This window comes from Pelodiscus sinensis, chromosome 3 (genome assembly GCF_049634645.1).
Source record: "Pelodiscus sinensis isolate JC-2024 chromosome 3, ASM4963464v1, whole genome shotgun sequence".
Lineage (NCBI taxonomy): Eukaryota > Metazoa > Chordata > Testudines > Trionychidae > Pelodiscus > Pelodiscus sinensis.
The window spans coordinates 52,541,081-52,561,286 of NC_134713.1; the positions used below are offsets into that span (position 1 = coordinate 52,541,081).

A 20,206-nucleotide genomic window follows, 5' to 3' on the forward strand; every position below is an offset into this window, starting at 1 on the left:
AACTTAAGAACCCCAGGCATCCCCAAGTCAGCTCCTGTTGAAACTGATCAGCGGCTGATTCCAGGAAGCCCGGGGCAGGGGCTTCCTGTAGTCAGTCACTGGTCAGTTTCAGCAGCGGCTGACTTGGGGACGCCTGGGGCAGAGCAGCTGGGGTGCTGCTGGGTTGCTCCAGTAGCGCCGCCGCTCCTCGGCGCTACTGGACCAACCCAGCAGCACCCAAGCTGCTCTGCCCCAGGCGTCCTGATTCAGCCGCTGCTGAAACTGACCAGCAGTGGCTGAATCAGGACACCTGGGGCAGAGCAGCTGGGGTGCTGCCCGGTTGGTCCATTAGCGCCCAGAGTGGCGCTACGGGACCAACTGGCAGCGCCCCAGCTGCTGTACCACAGGTGTCCGGAGCAAAGCCGCGGAGCACGGGGTCAGCGGGACAGCCCAGACGCACCGTGGCTGTCCTGATGCCCTCGGGCTCCGCGGCTTGGCTCTGCTTTGCTCCCGTCCCCCTGGTCTGCAGACCAGGGGGTCGGGGGGCAAAGCAGAGCCAAGCCGCGGAGCACGTGGGCAGCGGACAGCCCTGTCCGCTGCCCTAGTGTTCCACCGCTCTGCTTCCTCTCCCTGGTCTGCTGGAGACCAGGGAGAGGAAGGGCCCCGTTCGTAACTGCGGATCCGACATAAGTCGGATCCGCATAACTCGGGGACTGCCTGTACACAATCATTTTCAATAATTTCAACATGAATTATATTTTACCCTTATAAATCAAAAAAATCCAAGTGATAAAAATCATCTAAGCAAGTTCTAGTAGGTGCTTTTACAGACTCACACAGAGACTTAATGCATGGCAAGCTAAGGAATGTAAAGAACATATGTGAAACAGCAGAGGACACATGCACCTTGGAACTCTGAGTGACCAGCAGAAAGGTCCATGTGGAAACTTAACATGGAGCAGATTTACATCCTGGTCTACACTACAGAGTTAGATTTAATGCAAGGCAGCTGTACATTTACCTAACTCTGTAACTCCATGTACACAAAAATGTTACTACTCTCAGTGTAACTCAGACACTATGATGACTTAACTATATCTCTGCAAGTGGTGTAGTGGGTCAATGCAGTGTCAGTTTAGGCACTGTATTGCTTACATTGACTGGTGCTGGAAGCTGTCCCACAATGCCCCACACTGACAGTTAAATTTGCAAGTATTCCTGGTAAGGATGTGCTCCGCTGATACAAGGAGCATAGTGTAGACATGCAAAAGTGATTTAATTACTGTGTATGTCAACCCAGGGTTGCTATTAGGAAAAATACATTAGTTTTTTGTTGCATGGCACTTTGTGGGTAATTAATATCTCATTACTAGTTTCATCTTTATGAGACTTCTCCAAAATGCTTAATCTTAGATGCGTATAATGAAGCAGTTAAATCTCTATTTAAGTAACTAAATTCTTGACCATCTTTTCAGAGATAATTTTCAGTTCTCACCACTTCTATAAAAATAAGGCCTTCTTTATTTTAGGTGCCTAAATGTGGCTGGATGGCCACTATTATATGTGCAAGAAGTGTCACAATGACGAATACATTTCTGCAACTATTATCTTTTTGGATTCACACCCCAACAATCCTGAGCCTAATGTCTGAAAATTCAATACCAGATTTCCTTTTTTATAAAGTAGATGAGAGAAGCAAAACTTGTCACAAGAGGGACACACTCAAGAGAGACTGAAAGAGATCTAAAGAACAGCTCACCGTGTAACTGTGAGATAAGAGCTTGTACAATTTAATAATGAATTAGACTTTCACTTAATTTAGAATGATGCTTCACAAAAATGGAACATTTTGATATCCAGTTCTGAAAGTCTCAACCAAAAATGCTCATTTAAAGTTAAAGCCTTTGTGTCTAATTCTGCCCTTGGATATTGTGCCGGACTTCCAGTGACGTCAACCATAGTATAAGTAATTTTGCTCTAAAAATAATTTTGCAGAATTACCTTGAAAAGGACAATCAATACTGCAGTCTGTTCCTGCAAGTCCTAAAAACACTTAAATTGTAATATTCTAATTTTTAAAACAGATGAACAAAGTGGTATCAGAAATGAATGGCATTCCTTTTTACATAAACTGAAATCAATCTGAAAAGGGAACGTATGCAATTTAATCCTATATAGTTGTTTCAAATTGGCATATTTAAACCATTTTTAATTATGCCCTATGAATTGAGTTACAAAATAGTAATCCCCAAAAGCTTAATCTGATACTTTCATATTCAGCCTAGTCCCATGACATTCCTTACATTAAACTAGAGGTCAATATCATCCAAAATGATAATTTGTCTCATTCACTATGAAACATAACTAGTTTTAAATTTGTACTCATGATTTTATCTCCTCTTTGTTCTTTATGGTGGATTCCACTGGAGGTTTATCCTTACCTAGGCTGTCTTGCACATCTGCTGATACATTACTTGAACAGTTCTCACTGTCACATGATTCTCGCTCTATAATTGTTGGATTGCCACAATCTTGGCTCAGATTTTCACCATCTTTTCCCTTATCTTTTTTGAAATGAGAAATGTTCTCCTTTTTGTCTGATGAATCGAGAACTTCTTCTGAATTGAAATCACTGTGCTTTTCACTGTTGCTCTGCTTAGCAGCTTCACAGTTGGTTTCTGTTCCACGCTGGTCATTTTCTTCTCCATTTCTTGAAAGTTCTACCTTTTTTTCTTCAACTGTTTTGCTACTTGAACTACCAGTTATAGATGTATTCTTGGAATCTCTCCATTTCTTGTGTTTAGAAATGTAACTGTTGTGAGAAGAAACTGGAGAAGTTTGCTTTTTACCTGCTTTGTTTGCCTCCTTCTGTTTTCTCGGTGGTCCCCAGATGAAATGTTCTGAAGGTGTATAATGTTGTTGGGCAAATCGCAGGAGTTTTCTCCTTTCTCTTCGGTCTCTTATGGTATATACAAAATATTCCAAAGCACTTTGCTTAATGTTGGGAATTGTGTCTTCCACAAGAGCTTCATGGAGAATAAATTTTACAAGAGGAGATTTGAAACTTTCATATCCAAGCTCACCAAGACTTTTCAGAATTCGAGTGATTCTTAAGTAGTTGTGTTGGGACCTGCACGAAAAGAATCACTCAACTTACATAAAATAATAGAGACAAGTAATGCTTAAAAATAAATTCTGCTGAAGTGAGAGATGGAGTATAGTCTGGTGGTTAAAGGACGAGAGCCAGAAGTCTTGGCTTCTGTTGTCTTGTTTGCCATTGTGTCACCCAGCACATGTAATTTAATCTTTCTATGCTTTATTTTCTCCACCTAGTCCAGATACTACTGTATACAGGCAGTCCCCGACTTACGCGGATCCGACTTATGTCGGATCCGCACTTACGATTGGGGCTTTTCTCACCCCAGAGCTCATGGGCGGCAGGTTGCCGCCCGGGTCCTCTTGGGCGAGAAAAGCTTCTCCCGGTCTCCCTGGTCTGCTGGGGGGGTCCAGCGGCTTTGCTGGACCCCCCCAGCAGACCAGGGGGACAGGAGCAAAGCCGCCCAGGCAGTGGGGGTCCCGCTGCCTCGGCGGCTTTGCTCGGGTGTCCCTGGTCTGCTGGGGGGGGTCCAGCGGCTTTGTAGCTAGTGCGCCCCAGCAGACCAGGCTTTTGTTGCGGGACACCTCGGGTAGAGCAGCTGGGGTGCTGCCGGGTTGGTCCTGTGGGAACCTACCGGGCAGCGCCCCAGCTGTTCTGTCCCAGGCTCCAGATTCAGCAGCTGTTGAAACTGATCAGGCTGATTCCAGGAAGCTGGGGGCAGAGCAACTCTGCCTCCGGCTTCCTGTAGTCAGCCCCTGGTCAGTTTCAGTGGCAGCAGCTGAATCTGGAGCCAGTTCCGACTTACATACAAATACAACTTAAGAACAAACCTATAGTCCCTATCTTGTACGTAACCCGGGGACTGCCTGTAGTAATTCCCATTAGGGCTATTTGTAAAATGCTTGGAGATTCATGGCTGAAGAGCTGTAAATATGGACTTTGATTACCGTAAAATCTCAAGTATAATACACACTTTTTTCCGATTTTTTGGAGGTCAAAGTCGGGGTGCGCATTATACATAGCAGTTATTTTTTAAAGTTTTATTTTGGCAGTTTATTCAGAAGCCGACGAACCTGTAAGTAGCCCCAGGCCAGGTAACTCCCCCTCTCCCCTGCAAAGAAACTTTCCCGCTGCAGCGCAGCGCAGGGGCTGCCGCCCCGCCAGACTCCCGGACAAGGCGAGGAGCTGGTGGTGCTGCCAGGCTGCAGCGCCCTGGCTTCCTACTTGCCCGATGCTCCTTTAGGCTGCGCCCAGGGGCCCCTGCGGCAGGTGCAAGCTTGGCTCGGCGCGCGGGCAGGTGTCCGGGGGGACGCGGCATGTCCCTCCTGTCATGATTATGAGGGTTAGCCAGCAGCCTGGGGATTAAGGGGTTAACTACACCCAGCCAGGTGGAGTGAGTGGCCAATAGGAATGTAGTTAGGACTTTCAAACTGGGACAAAGGAATTTGGGGGGGGGGGTTCCTCCTTTGTCTCTCTGGGCGAGTCCTCTGCAGCTACAGGGAGGGACAAGCATGTCTCTTTCTCCAAGAAACAATTCTTCACTTTCTGTAAGTAGGGTAAAGTTTAGGTAGTTTTGTTAGGCTTTATTGTTTTAAGGGTTGGGAATGGGATCTGATGTCTGGCACTGCTTAAGAGATGTTTGGCTTTTCTTTTTAACTAAGTTCTAGCCCATGGTGTAATTCCTCCATGAGTATATTTTGTTACCTTTCCATCTGATCCTTATGCTTGCAACAGGAATATTGTTGTAATAATAAAAGTTTTCTCTTGTCTTTTTATTAACCTGGCATTGGTTACTTGTGTGTCCTGATTTTTATATTAGGAGTGAGATTTCCCAAATGATCTTTCCCCTCATCTCGTTATTAATATTGGGTGGTGGCAGTGGAAGTTTTATTCCCAAAATCTAGGTTTTTAAGATTTTGGAGGAAGTTTTATACCAAAGCCTGGTAGATAAGGCTTTGGGGTACACCTGCTGTCCCCCACTTCTGCATTTATCATGCCAGAGTGGGGAAGGAGCCATGACACCTCCCTGCCGCTATCCTGCAGCACCAGACTCCCGGACAAGGCAAGGAGCTGGTGGTGGCGCCAGCACCAAGCCCAGCCTCGCCCGCTTTCTGGAGCCAGCACCAGGCTGCAGGAGAGCGGGAGGGAGGGATGCGCCGCTCCCACCTGCAGGCTCGCCCGGGAAACGTGCATGCAGCCTGGGGAGCCGGCGGCAGAGTTTAAAACCTGCCCCCCACTCCTCCAGACAGCTGCCCCCGCGCCACGCCGAGCTCGCACCTGCCGCGGGGGCTCCTGGGCACAGCCTAAGGAGCACCAGGAAGCCAGGGTGCTGCAGCCTGGCGGGACCCCTGGCTCCTTGCCTTGTCCAGGAGTCTGGCGGAGTGGCGGCCCCCGCACCGCACTGCAGCAGGAAAGTTTCTGTGCGGAGGAGAGGGGGAGTTCCCCGGCCTGGGGGCTACTGACAGGTTCATTTCATAGGTGCGCATTATATATAGGAGTCTAGATTTTTCCATTGTGATAAGATTTCAAAGTCAGGGTGCGCATGATACCTCGGTGCGCATTATACTCGAGATTTTACGGTGTTTGTTTATCGTAGCAATACACTGACTTAAAACGATTTGGCTGGCTAGCACTGGAACACCTGAGTTGATATTATAAAATATGCAATGACTGAGAGCTTGGCTCCTGCACAGCCCTGACTTACTGAAGGCCTGATTCAAAGTCTAATAAGGTCAATGAGATGACTCGGATAAATTAATAGATAAATAAAGTACTTGATTTTTTTAAAGTATTATTTGACCAGATTTACTCATAAGCAACCCTAACCTAAGAAAGCAGTATGCACCCATAATATCAGGAGAAAGCATTGTTTTGGGAATAGTTGAGAAATATGTACAGTAGTGTGTTAGACAAACTATTAAGGAATTGTGCTCTCATTCAATAATACTCGGAAGTACTCGTGTCAGCGAATTCATGATTGTTGATTAGATTGACATTAGGTTAGGAGCATAGTCATAAGGCATTTGTGGAAGAGATACATACATACTCAAGCGACTCCTTGCTGCATATACATACTCAAAACAATCACTGAGCCACGGTTTACACTAGGGAGTTACAGGCAGTCCTCGGGTTACGTACAAGATAGGGACTGTAGGTTTGTTCTTAAGTTGAATTTGTATGTAAGTTGGAACTGGTACATATTGTAGGGGAAACTCTAGCCAAACATTTCTCCAGAGCTCAGTTTTATTCTCCCACACCTCACTTCCCTCAGTCCTTTATTTTCAAGCTGAGGTGTCTGCTGAGAAAAGCCGCTCCGCATCTCCCTGGTCTGCTGGGGGGAAGCAGCTAGTGCAGGGTTGCCTCACCCCATTTGTAAGTAGGGATCCGATGTAAGTCGGATCCATGTAACCCGGGGACTGCCTGTATTTCAAAATAACTCTCCTTATTTGGAAATAACAAATGGAACGTCCATACTACCAAGCCCATTATTTTGAAATAACAGGCTGGTTATTTTGAAATAATAACTCCTGCTTTCCACAAGGAATAATGCTAATTTCAAAATAGTTATTTCAAAAATGTGGTAGTATAGATCAGTAGTGCTCAACTGGAAAAATTTTTGTTCAGGGAAAAAAAAAAAAAAAAACCACCAGGACCATTTTGTTGCAGCCCCTTTAATTTAAAGCACCAGTCCGCTCCCTGGCCACTCCCCCACCCCCATTGCGTATACATCGGGCACCGAGCTGGGAAAAGAAAATACTGGCCGGCACGGATCAAAGCGCTATGACCCCCCCAGAATCCCACTGATTGTGCACTGCTGGTGTAGATGCTCTGGTGCCACTATTTCGAAATAACTACTCCCCGGAGTAATTCAAACTAATTACTCCCCAGTGCTTCCTGGGGCTCTAAGTTGAGGTAGTGCATCCACATTGACTAAGTCTGCTTTAGACTAATTTCGAGGCTTCCCTGGAGTGAGGACACACTATTCTGAAATTATTATTTCAGGTGTTACATAAGGTACATAAGAACATAAGAATGGCCATACTGGGTCAGACCAAAGGTCCATCCAGCTCAGTAGCCTGTCTACCAACAGTGGCCAGCACCAAATGCCCCGGAGGGGGTGGACCGAAGACAATGATCAAGCAATTTGTCTCGTGCCATCCCTCTCCAGCCTCTGACAAACAGAGCCAGGGACACCATTTCTATCCTGGGGCTAATAGCCTTTTATGGACCTAACCTCCATGAATTTATCCAGCTTCTCTTTAAACTCTGTTATAGTTCTAGCCTTCACAGCCTCCTCTGGCAAGGAGTCCCACAGGTTGACTATGCGCAGTGTGAAGAAGAACTTTTGCTTATTAGTTTTAAACCTGCTACCCATTAATTTCATTTGGTGTCAAAATAAGTTATTTTGAAATAATTTCCTAGTGTAGACATGCCCTGAGTCTTGCTTTTTGTCCTCCCACTTTCCTGGCACTTTTCTGAAAATATGTCCTGCTTTTCTTTAGAAAACAAAAGATAAAAATTCTAAGGCAATTACATAGCATCTAATGCATGACATTACTTACTCATTCAAATGTTGAAATCTTTCTTGCCAATTAGCAGCTCTTGCTACATTTCCTGTTTTGTCAATTAGTTTTATTCCAAAAAACTCCAACATCATTTTATAAGCCAACAGGAATCTTCTAATTGCTTCTTTTGTTTTCTTGAATTCCTAATAAAACAAGAAGTTCATCTAAAATCCTAAATGGCTCTAAAACAAATACTTTGGCATTGTACACAACAACCTCATATAACAAACAATAACAAAACAGTCATACTTCAATATTAATCTGACAACTGACAGTAAACTCAATTTACATTACCTCTATTTCATATGTAGTTAATTCTTTAGCATAGAAATTCAAACCTTGTTCTCTAAGTGGAAAAAGCCTGTTTTAAAAAAAAGTTGTTTCAGTTTATGGTTGACAACATAACACTTTTAATCAAATCAATTCTTTAAAATAAAAATAGCAAATAAGTAACCAACCACTGAATATAAGTGTGATTATGTTCCAGTTTTTCATAATCTCCCTTCCATTTATTTAGTACTTCTTCAATGTAAACTCCTGTATAAACAAATTCAGGAAATTATTAAAATATCTTCCAAGTATAGGACAGATGTTTTACTTTTATATTGTACTTTGTTATAAAAACATGCCATTAACTTAAAGAGAAGGATAATTAGCACTGTCCCTACACAGATGCTAATTAATGCAGACCAGATCTTCAGCTGGTATAGCTCCATTGATTTCAACAGATAATGATTTACACCATCTGAAGATATGGCACTATAATCTGTGTAAAGCATATTGATCGTTATTTATTCAATGGAGTAGATTTCTTATCACCTCTAAAACAGATGCGATAAAATAAGTAAAAGTCTATTTACGCTGATGATATTCAGAGTGAAATCTCTGTAGTTGCTACATCAACACAATTCTTCATATATGAGATCCTAGACTAGTAGCATATATCCTGAATACTGTAAGGAAGTCATTCATTCAAGAATCTCTCTTGTTGCCAGGTGCATTAGGATCTGGAAATTTGTTTCAATTAATTGTGCCTGAAACTCTTGATGCCACTAGTGCTGCCAAGAATGCAAATGGACTTTCTCACGTCACACTAGAAAAATCCACAACACTCCAGGAGAATTTATACTTGTATTAGTCTCAAAACATTAATGAAATTGAGTCCTACTGGCAAACAAGCAGAAATCAACAGTAGGAGACCAAACAAAAATGGAATATATGAATTACTATTAATCATTGATATTGTGCAGAACCTCAGAGCACCAGTCATGCATTAGAACCCATTTGTGCTAGGTGCTGAACAAAACATAGGACAAACTGATGTCCCCTAACCCAAAACCTTACATTCAAATTACATGGTGGAGATTTTTCAAAAGTATGCTGTATTGACCTAACTCTTCTCTGGTTGAAATTAATAGCAGTTTTATTACTGAAATATCGCTAACCCCCACATTAAAAAAACAACATGAGATTTAAAGAAAAAAGATACTCTCATGTCTTTGGTCTGACTTTTGATTTTTGAACTCTCCCATTTATCCCAAATTGATAGGCTTCAGTGATCTTGGTCCCCACTGCAGGGTCTTCAGATGGCAGCTAGATGGTACAGCGCTTCCAGCTTCTCCCCAAATCAAAGTTCTAATGCATTGTTTCTGTGCCTGCTGTTCTCCCAGCCCAGCTACAAATTAAATACCAGCATTGCCAACATCAACATCACCCCCTCGCCCTACTGTATCAGCTCCTCCAGTCCCTTTCTCCACCCTTCCAGGACTGGGGAAAGGAGAGAGCTCCAGGACTTTTCACCCCCACTGTTCCTTCCCAGGTTTGGCATGGAGGGGATGCAGAGAAACAGACTGACCTATTTTTCACAAAAGGGCAGCTGGAAGGAGGGAGCAGAGTCTCCCTTAAGGGCTAGAATCTTTCTGCTCACTGCCTCCTCCCTGCGATGGAAAGCACTCGCATAGTCTCACAGTATTGTAATAAACTGTCTACAAAGTATGACTTCTGAGATATCTGAACACGCAACTTGCTGATCAGCAGCATAATGTGTATAGTAGCATTATGTGTGAAACTGTAAACTTCTTTCTATATGACACGTGGCTCCACGCTCCCTGCCACTCCCTGCCACTGCCCCCTGCTGCTACGGCAGTGGCGGGGAAAAGCCTCAGGAGAAGCGCATCACTGTGCTGCCATTCCTTCAACTAGGAGGGAGAGCGAGCTGCAGCATGAAAAGCTGATTTCTCATCCACCTGCCAGGGTCCATACCGCAAGTGCTCCAAAATTAGGGACATCTGGAGTAAGGAGGTTCGTGTGGATTAGGACTGTCCAGAAGAGGGCAGAGCAACACAAAACATACATTTCTAGAGAGCAATTTAGAACAGAAAATGTGGTGGGGTCACCCTGCAATATAAGCAAGGCTGCTGCGAGCCAGGTGTTTCACACAGTGGCTATGTCTAGACTACATGGTTCCATCGACAGAGCCACGTAAAATAGTTTATTCGGCATAGTCAAAGAAGCGGGAATTTAAATAATCCCCGCTTCATTAAAATAAAAATGGCCACTGCACTGTGAGAATGATCAGCTGATCCGGCACAGCGTGGCAGTCTAGATGTGGCGCGGTCAACAAAGGAAGCCTTTGTCGACTGCTCTGGTATGCCTTGTGAAACACTTCTTTGACTATGCTGAATAAACTATTTTACATGGCTCCATCGACGGAGCCATGTAGTCTAGACGTAGCCATAATGGCCCCATAGAGTAGCTGCTTGCACTTCCTGTGGATACCACACACAATTATATCGAGGCATGCTTGGGTGCAAATTCCTTCCTATTCTCCCTTTGAGTCTCTTCCTTGACAAAGTTCAGAACCAGTACTTTGTCCTCATTCTCCTTGATCTGTCAGCCAACTCTGACACAATCCTCCATGTTTTTGTATTGAAATCTTGTCTTCCATTATCTTTCGTGACTCAGTCCTCTCCTGGTTTTCTTCCCACCTCTCTAGTCACTCTTTCAGGATGTCTCGCAGAGACTCGGCCTCCAACTCCCTCTGGAGGAGCCACAGAGTTCTGTTTGTGGTACTTCCATCTCTTCTTACTATACACTATCTCTAGGTAATTTTATCCATGACCTCAAATCAAATCAACATTTCTATAATTAAAACTCACAAATCTATCTCTCTTCTTTGGTCCAAGGAGGACCAACCTCTATCCGTGGTGGGTCCAGGGAGGCGAAGCAGCCTCCATCCATGGGAAACTGTGCAGCAGCCTTCCCCACCCCGCGCTACTGCTTTTGATAGAGACAGCATCGCAGGGAGGGGGGACTGGTGGCATCGTGGAGCTAGTACTGGGGGGAATTGGCTCCTGCCTGCCCTGCCACTGCCCTGTTGGAGGCAGCAAGGGAAAGCAGGAGGGTGTGCAGAGCCAGCACATGCAGAGAGCCAAAATCTGACTCCCTCATGTGTATTGGCTCCAGCATGACCCCCTCACCTTCTGCACTGCTGCCTCTGATAAAGAGGCAGCAGTGCGGGGGGCAGGGTGGTGGATCCAGTGTGCATGGGGAGCCTGCTTAAAGCCAGTTCCTCATGGGCACCAGCTCCCGCTCCCCCTCTTATTGTCTTAAAGGCAGCAAGGGTGTGTGTGTGTGTGATCTATAAGATTAACTGATAAAGCCCGGCTTATCAGTTAATCATGTAGTTGTAGTGGACTACACATTGACATCCCTATGTCAAATCCCTCCTTAAAACTCCTTTTCTGTGACGCCTAAAAAATCTTTGTTAATGGTTAAGCTGTTGGTATACTGGGACCAATGCCTATCATGCTGGTCAGTGCTGTCTCCTTGTATCCTTTTACTCTCCCATATGTATCCATCTGTTGTCTCTTGTTTTATATTTCATCACCAGCTCTCTAGGGTAGGAACTATAGGAACATAAGTACATGAGAACGGCCATACTGGGTCAGACCAAAGGTCCATCTAGCCCAGTATCCTGTCTGCCGACAGTGGCCAATACCAGATGCCCTAAAGGGAGTGATCACTACAGGTAATTCTCATGTGATCCCTCTCCTGACATCCATTTCCAGACAAACAGAGGCCGGGGATACCATTCCTACCCATCCTGGCTAATAGCCATTGAAGGACCTAACCTCCATGAATCTATCTAGCTCTTTTTTAAAGACTGTTAAAGTCCCAGTTTTCACAACATCTATGTTTGTGTTCTATGTACAGAACTTAGCACAACAGGATAATTGTCCATGACTTGTACTCCTAGGTGCTACAGCAATATAAATATTAATATTTCCAAAGAATAAGCAATGGCCAGAGGGCTGTGCTGGAAAAGCACCTTATTAATCATTTCTACAGGTGTAAAAAGCGCTCTTTTGCCCTACGGCCACTGGAGGCTTTGCGCTCCTTCTCCTGGCCTTCTCTTCTATTTGCAAAATGCACTTCCTCCAGCCCTAGTGTATCATCACTCTATCTGTAACAGTCATAGTGCAGCCCTTAATCTATTCTTTGTGGAATATCTTATTTCTTTCTTGCGGCTATCACTTCAGTTTGATGTGAAGTTCTTAACATAAGCAGCTGCCATTGGAGTTCATGAGATGTATGGTTAGAATCCCATGACTGCACTGCGTTGGAAATGCACTGCTTAGAACTTCCAGTCATGACTGACATTTTCCCCTGTAGAATAAGGACTAATTTAATAAATAATTTCTGAGTTATACAGCCATTTTTAAGGACTTGCTTTACACTAAAGCGTTCTCACTATGTTAACATTACACTACAGTTAAAATAAATTTTAAAAGGCCCCATTAGATATTTTTATGACATAAGAATTCCACAAGCCTAATCTTTAGTACTATAATTATCAGTTCAGTTTTATGTTATTATTTTACATTTTTCTGTTAGTACTAATGTCACCGATTACTCACCATCAGGTTTAAAGGGAATTTTATTTTTATAAAATCGGAGATTAGACAAGTCATTTTGATACCGGAGATCTTTAAAGTTCTGCTGAAAAGAAAGAAACAAAGCATCATCATCCTGTCGTAATATGGTGGCATTCAGCTTTTAAAAAAGATTTTATAAACAAAACGGTAGGCCATTCAAATTATTAAATTACTGGGATTACAGGCAGTCCCCGGGTTACATACAAGATAGGGACTGTAGGTTTGTTCTTAAGTTGAATCTGTATGTAAGTCGGAACTGGCGTCAGCTGCTGCTGAAACTGATCAGTTTCAACCGCGGCTGAATCTGGATGCTAGTTCTGACTTACATACAGATTCAACTTAAGAAACCCAGGCGTCCCCAAATCAGCTGCTGCTGAAACTGATCAGCGGCTGATTCCAGGAAGCCTGGGGCAGAGCAACTCTGCCTGGGGCTTCCTGTAGTCAGCCGCTGGTCAGTTTCAGCAGCGGCTGACTTGGGGACGCCTGGGGCAGAGCAGCTGGGGTGCTGCTGGGTTGCTCCAGTAGCGCGGCTCCTCAGCGCTACTGGAGCAACCCGGCAGCCCCCAGCTGCTCTACCTCAGGTGAAGGCAAGAAAAGCCTGGTCTGCTGGGGGGGCACTAGCTGCACCCCCCCCCAGCAGACCAGGGGGACAGGAGCAAAGCCGCGGAGCACGCCCGCAGCGGGACAGCCCGGGCGCGCTTGGGCTGTCCCCCTGCGGGCGTGCTCGGCGGCTTTGCTCTCCGTCTCCCTAGTCTGCTGGGGGGGTCCAGCAAAGCCGCTGGACCCCCCCAGCAAACCAGGGACACCAGAGCAAAGCCACCGCCTGGGCGGCTTTGCTCGTTTGCTCCGGGGCAAACGAGCAAAGCCGCCCAGGCAGCGGGACTCCCGCCACCTGGGCGGCTTTGCTCGGGTGTCCCTGGTCTGCTGGGGGGGTCCAGCGGCTTTGCTGGATCCCCCCCCAGCAGACCAGGGAGACCGGGAGAAGCTTTTCTCGCCCCGGAGGACACAGATGGCGATCCGCCGCCCGTGAGCTCCGGGGCGAGAAAATCCCCGTTCGTAAGTGCGGATCCGACATAAGTCGGATCCGCATAAGTCGGGGACTGCCTGTATTCAAATGCTTAAAATTAAGCATATACATATTAGTTTGCATGATCTGGACCTTAGCCTGTAAGCTCTTCAAGCATGAAGGAGTTTTATAAATTTGAGAGGGAAGAATGGCACATCATGTCCAGGAGCCTCCCTCTGGCATTTCCTTTTGGTCATTCCATCAGAAGTGCTACTTCTTTTATTCTCTCATACTTAATAGGGAAAAATATGGTCTCCCTTAACAAGTTGTGTTTGTTTGCTATAGTTCTTAATTTAAAGAGTGGTTTTAAGCATCAAAATGCCCTTACTGGATATTGGTGTCGATACTTGTACAAATCTCTTGCTGCATAAAAGCTTCTCTTTGGTTTTGATGTCAGTTCAGTTGTATCATCATTCTGAAACATTTAAAGAGTTGTTAACACCCACCTACAGCCACAGTGAACACTGATTTGTATTATTATGGCATTAGACATTTTAAAATAATTATTTTGCAAAATGGGCTTCAACAATTCTAAATTCATACATGTTCAGTTGCATAAATTTACTTAAACTTTCATCAAACAATGTACATATGTAACAGGAAGGATATTTTTAACACAATAACTTTAACATATAAACAAAAGCAGGGCTTGCACTCATGGTACAGCCTTTTATAAAATCTATTAATTTCTTCAATTTGGAGCAATAAGTCATCCAATGATTTATTTACTGAATCTAAAACTTATCTAGAAATTATTTTTAAAGTGCAGACGCTTATCAAAACAAAGTACTGTAAATGGCTGAGCATGTAAGTGAAGCATAACTATACTGTTCTGTTAGTGAAATCAGACTATTTATAAACCTGTGTCATGTCTTACTATGAAAGCAACCACTGTATCCTGTGGAAGAAAATTACTGAATGGCAAACAAGAATATTTGTTGCACTGCCAAACTATTTCATATAATTCAGGAAACTAGTATTCAAAATATAAGTTTATGTTCCAGTGAAAAGTATCATTAAGCCCTAAAGCAAAACTCTCTCCACTCATCTGAGGAAGTGGGTTTTAACTCTCTCCACTCATCTGAGGAAGTGGGTTTTGCCCATGAAAGTTCATGATACCATATATATATATATATATATATATATATATATATATATATATATATATATATATATATATATATATATATATATATATATTTGTTAGTCTCTAAGGATATGTCTACACAGCAACATTATTTCAAAATAACTAGCGTTATTTCGAAATAACTTACTTCGTGTCTACACAGTAGGCAGTTATTTCGAAATAATGTTGAAATACTATCAAGCTGGAGGACTTCTTACTCCAACTCCTGTAACCCTCATTGTACAATGAGCAAGGGAAGTCGGAGGGAGTGCTATTTCAAAATAAGTGCTGTGTAGACACTCCCAATTTTGAAATAAGCTATTTTGAAATAAGCTATGCAATTGACGTAGTTCAATTTGCATAGCTTATTTTGAGTTAAGCCCTGCTGTGTAGATACACCCTAAGGTGCTACAGGACTACTCATTTTTTTAAAGTTACAGACTAACATGACTACCCTTCTGCTTTTGGTAGACCATAAGTGTTTTAGAACCTATGGGCCTGGGCCTGATCCAGAGCTCATTGAAGTCAGTGGAAAGTCCCCCATTGGCTTTGGCAGGTGCTAGATCAAGCTATATATATTTAGCAAAAATCCAATCAAAAGCACCCATATACTGAGACTTGCTAATTCTATTATGAACTTTATTTTTCATATAATATTGTCTTTTACAATATTATAATAAATACTGCTATTTTTAAGATGCAGAAATAAAATTCTTCTACTGAAATCAATACACAAACTTGGAGGCAGAGGCGACCTCACACTCCTTTACAACTTGCTATACCCATCTGAAGAAGTGGGTTGTGCCCACAAAAGCTCATGATAAGATGGATATATATATATATATATTTGTTAGTCTCTAAAGTTCCTTAACAACTTATCAGTGGTAGTATGAACAGTCAGGCTTACTCCTGGGCAATTAGGCTATGTCTACACTGTAGCCTTCTTCCAGAAAAGCTTATGCAAATGAAGCAAGGAGTGGAATATCTCCACACTTCATTTGCATAATTAATTAGCAGCCACTTTTGCGCAAGAGGCTTTTGCACAAAAAGGAGCTGTGTAGATGGCTCCTTTTTGCGCAAAAAACACCTCTTGCACAAGAGCCATTCTTCCTCATTTTTTCAGGAAGTGCTAACATGATGTTAGTTTTCCTAGTACCAGCTATAAAACAAAACATGGAATTCTGATTGTCCATCTCGGACACTCAAAAATGAGAAAAATGAGACAATTTTCAGTTAGACTCTTAGGCACTGGTTTTACCCCCAGTTATATGGAGAGCATGTACACCTCCCATTAATGTCAGTGGTAGCTGCCCTACAATTGGCATACATGTTATGGGAACTAAAATATTGGCAGCTGCTGATACACCGGCAACCAATCTACACAAAGCCTCCCACTGTTGCTACTCTTCATAGAACACTACAGATGCTAGCAAGGGTGACAATTTTAGGGCACATTTCCTACCATAAATAAAATCTGAATGTAGAAACAAACATGGAAGCCTCAGAGCTATCAAGGTCACACCAATATACTAGTCTTATAACTCTTAATAAGCTGCTGCTGCTGAGCCTGAGAGCTGCTCAACTCTATCACCATTTCTCAACCTTCTCAACAACCATACTAGTTTAGCAGACACTGAGCCAATGTCTGGTAATGTGCTAGCTCTGTAATAGGGATACTGAGCACTTTCAAATCCCGATGAAGTCCCGCAATCTCTTGCAGGTCCAGGAGCATAATGCCATCATTATATCAGAAGCTGCAGGGGGTAACCGAGTTAGTCTGTACAGGTTAAACTTAAAAAACAACAAATGGTCTGGTACCACTTTATAGACTAACAAAACATATAGATGAAATCATGAGCTATTGTGGGCATAGCCCACTTCTTCATCCGGTCATCTGAAAAAGTAGGTTGTGCCCACGAAAGCTCATGATTCCATCTATATGTTTTGTTAGTCTATAAAGTGCTACCAGATCATTTGTTGTTTTTTAAGTTTATCATTATATCAGTCTCTATGCTTATGTGGACCCGAGGCAGCTCTAAACTTCAGGTGCAATCATGAGAGAGCAGCAAAACAGCCACCGCAGGTCATGCATCTACACAGCACCTTGAAGTTGAAACAAGATACACAATTTGTCCTACACAAATTGCGTATCTTCTTTCAAATTCATTTTGAAATGGCTTATTTTGAAATTCGGTGTGTCTACACAGTGCCAAATTTCAAAATAACACACTATTTTGAGCCATCCCTTAACCTTCATGCAACAAGGTTTACCGGGATGGCAAAATCGCGTGGCTGTTATTTTGAAAAATATTTCAAATAAAAGGTGCCTTGTGTAGACGCGGGGTAGCTATTTCGGGATACCTCCAGTGTACCGAAATAGCTGTGCGATGTAGACATACCCTTACAGATGACTGAGAAATAAGTAGTAAAGCAATGTGACCTTGTACTGAGGATCATCATTGAATGCATAAAATTCCAATCACGGGTGCCAGAAAGTACCAGAAGTAACACTGTACTTATTATAGTAGCATGTTTCATCTGGAAAGATTTTACCAATATTAACTAACTTTTCCCCTCAAAAGGGATTAAGTTTCCACAAAGAGATGAAATCAAATGACTTGCCCTAGGCCATAGCATGGTGTCAATATCCCAGCTAAGCTTAGCCCTCCTGAGTCCCTGGCTTCCAGTCCTTTGCTCTATATATCCACACATTCCCTACGGTTGCTAACCGCACCTTTAGCTTACTTAAGAGCAAACCAAAACCAAAACAATCTTGGTCGCAAACCGCCCTCAGGGCCAGCAGAAATGAGCTGTGAAGCAAACTGTGCAGTAGGGGAAATAACCCCCCCTCCCCACACACTTCCTCTGCTTTCAGCCCGAGACAGAGCGCTCTGCACGCCACCAGGAGGAAAACAGGCAGCAGCAGCGGCGGCACACAGGGAAAGCAGCGAAGTCCCCCAGCGGGGTCTGCCTCCCCCAGCCCGGGCGTGTCACGCACCCAGGCCCGCTTGTGCGGCTTCAGTCCAGGGCACCCCAATTCGCTCCTACGTGCGGAAGGGAACCGGGGCAGCCCGGCCGGCACCACGAGCGCACCCCCAGCCTGCTGCATTCCTGGGACACCCGAGAGCGTAGCGCCCCGGCCGGGCATGGGGGTGGGGCAGGGTCTCTCGCCACCCGGCACAGGTTGGCGGGGGGAGGTACCTGCTCAGGGCCGGGGGACGCTGCTGTTGCTTCTCCGCGTCCCCCCTCCGCCTCCTCGCCGTCCTGCTGGGTCTCCTCGGGCCGGCCGTGTGCGGCAGGCAGCGGGGCCGGCGGCTCCGGGGCTGTCTCTTCCCCGCCCGCCTCCTGCTGCTGCTCCCCGCCTGGGTCCTGCGGCTCGGGCTCGGAGTCCGTCTCCCAGGTGGAGTCGCAGTCCTCCACCGTGGCGGGCTCCTTGACGCTCACCCCGCTCAGCAGACTGCCCATCGGTGACAGCCCCCGCGCCGAGCGCCGCCGCCTCCGCCGGGAGGACGCGGGGAGCCGGGGGAAGGGGCGGCCGGCCGGCTAGGGCTGCCGCTGGGGCATGGCAGTGCGGGGAGGCCGCAGGCGGGGAGCCCCAGCAGGGGAGGAGCGGGAACCAGGCAAAGGCGGCAGCCGGGGCTGCCTGCGCCTCAGCCGGTCCCCAGCCTAGAGACACACACGCAGGGAGGAGCTGGAGGCTTCGGGATTTCCACAGGAAGCGCTCGAGCACGCCCCTTCCCTCCCCTGCTCCTGCATGAATGAGACACGGGGAGCAGCGGCTCTCTCCAGGGTTCGCCGCGCCAGCCGGCTAGCGCGGGGTAGCGCCCCGGGGCCCTTGTTTGCCTCGCTGGGCTGGACTGCAGCCGGCTGCAGGTGTAATTCCCGGCTGATGTACACATCCTCCCTCCAGGGCTCTAGGTATCGCTGGGGCAGCCAGCTCAGCCCTCAGCCCCGCGCCCTCATGGCTCTGCTTCAGTTTTCAATTGCTAAGCCACTACATCTACCCGAGCTGGGAATAACATTTCCAGCTTCACCATAGGCATCCCCCCATGTGGCAGCCGGAGTTTGGCTTGCATAGCAGGGGGGTGGTGGGGGTGGTGTAGGGCAGAACTCAAATGAGTTTTTCTCAAAAAAAATAACTCCTCCTACCTGTAGTGTGGATGCAGGCTCCTACTGCAGCTTGATAAGTAAAGGTCCCTCACAGGCTGACCAGAGAACAAGGCTATGTCTACACAATGGGGTTTTTCAGGGATAAAAAGCCACTTTTTTTTGTGGAAGAGCAGATGCGCTCTTTTGGAAGTCCTGTTTTCCTCCTTCCATGAGGAAGAAGGGCTCTTCCGAAAGAGGAGGCTTTCCCGAAATTTGACCCAGTGAAGACCCGCCAAATTTGGGAAAAGCCTCTTCCGAAAAAACTATTGGGAAAAGGTAAGCAAATTGTGGAGTGCAATCTCTTGCTATCTGCTTACTCCCTCTTTCGGGTATGTCTACACTACAAAGTTAATTCGAACTAACAGACGTTAGTTCGAACTAACTTTCATAGGCGCTACACTAGCGCTCCGTTAGTTCGAATTTAATTCGAACTAACGGAGCGCTTAGTTCGAACTAGGTAATTCTCATTCCACGAGGATTAAGCCTAGTTCGAACTAGCTAGTTCGAATTAATGGGTGTGTAGCCCCTTAATTCAAACTAGTGGGAGGCTAGCCCTCCCCAGGTTTCCCTGGTGGCCACTCTGGCCAACACCAGGGAAACTCGTCTGTCCCCCTCCCGGCCCCGGACCCCTTAAAGGGGCACGGGCTGGCTACGGTGCCCGTGCCAGGTGCAAGCCTGCCAGCACCCAGCCAGCAGACCCTGCACCTGGCATGGATCGAGCCACCCACCCGATGCCCCCCCAACCCTCCCCCTCTTCCCGGGACCAGGCTGGCGGCTCCCGGGAGCTTGCCCGGGACCGCAAGAGGCGGGCACCCGCCTGGGCTAGTGCGGACATCGTGGGCCTCATCCATGATCTCCGCACTAGGCACAGGAAAGTGGCCGGCTTGGGCAGGATAGCTGCCAGCCTGGCCACCCAGGAGCAGGTGTGCAAGAGAATCAAGGGGGTCCACTGAGACCCCCGACCCTGAGCCCTGAGCTTACAATGGCCGTCCTGGGTTAGACCAAAGGTCCATCTAGCCCAGTAGCCTGTCTGCCGACAGCGGCCAACCCTAGGGACCCTGGAGGGGATGGACCGAAGACAGTGACCAAGCCATTTGTCTCGTGCCATCCCTCTTCAGCCTTCCACAAACCTTGGGCAGAGACACCACTCCTACCCCCTGGCTAATACCACTCCATGGACCCAACCTCCATGACTTGATCTCACTTCCCTTTAAACTCTGTTCCAGTTCTAGCCTTCACAGCCTCCTGCAGCAAGGAGTTCCACAGGTTGACTCTTTGCTTTGTGAA

The 20,206-nt window shown here is 45.8% G+C and overlaps 1 protein-coding gene across 2 annotated transcripts; it reads right to left on the reverse strand.

The window, feature by feature from the left end:
* Positions 1-370: 370 nt before the first annotated feature.
* Positions 371-18,572, reverse strand: OGFRL1 (opioid growth factor receptor like 1). Of its 2 annotated transcripts, none has more exons than XM_075923721.1 (7): positions 17,972-18,572; positions 13,973-14,059; positions 12,561-12,639; positions 8,100-8,178; positions 7,936-8,002; positions 7,639-7,784; positions 371-3,109 (listed from the first exon to the last, which is right to left on the reverse strand). In XM_075923721.1, exons 1-7 carry the CDS (start codon positions 18,233-18,235, stop codon positions 2,362-2,364), a joined length of 1,470 nt encoding a protein of 489 aa, XP_075779836.1. In that variant the 5' UTR covers positions 18,236-18,572; the 3' UTR covers positions 371-2,361. The 2 variants fall into 2 exon arrangements, with proteins under 2 accessions (XP_075779836.1, XP_025042546.2); XM_025186761.2 differs by having other exon boundaries at positions 12,561-12,642; positions 17,972-18,569.
* Between the last annotated feature and the right edge of the window lie 1,634 nt (positions 18,573-20,206).

Excerpts from the sequence above, each read along its gene's own strand:
- OGFRL1 (XM_025186761.2), bottom strand. The coding sequence starts at position 18,235 with ATGGGCAGTCTGCTGAGCGGGGTGAGCGTCAAGGAGCCCGCCACGGTG. Across the intron at positions 12,643-13,972 it reads AGTATCGACACCAATATCCA|CAGAACTTTAAAGATCTCCG; the intron begins GTAAGGGCATTT and ends CTTTCTTTTCAG. Across the intron at positions 8,179-12,560 it reads AATTCCCTTTAAACCTGATG|GAGTTTACATTGAAGAAGTA; the intron begins GTGAGTAATCGG and ends TTGTTTATACAG.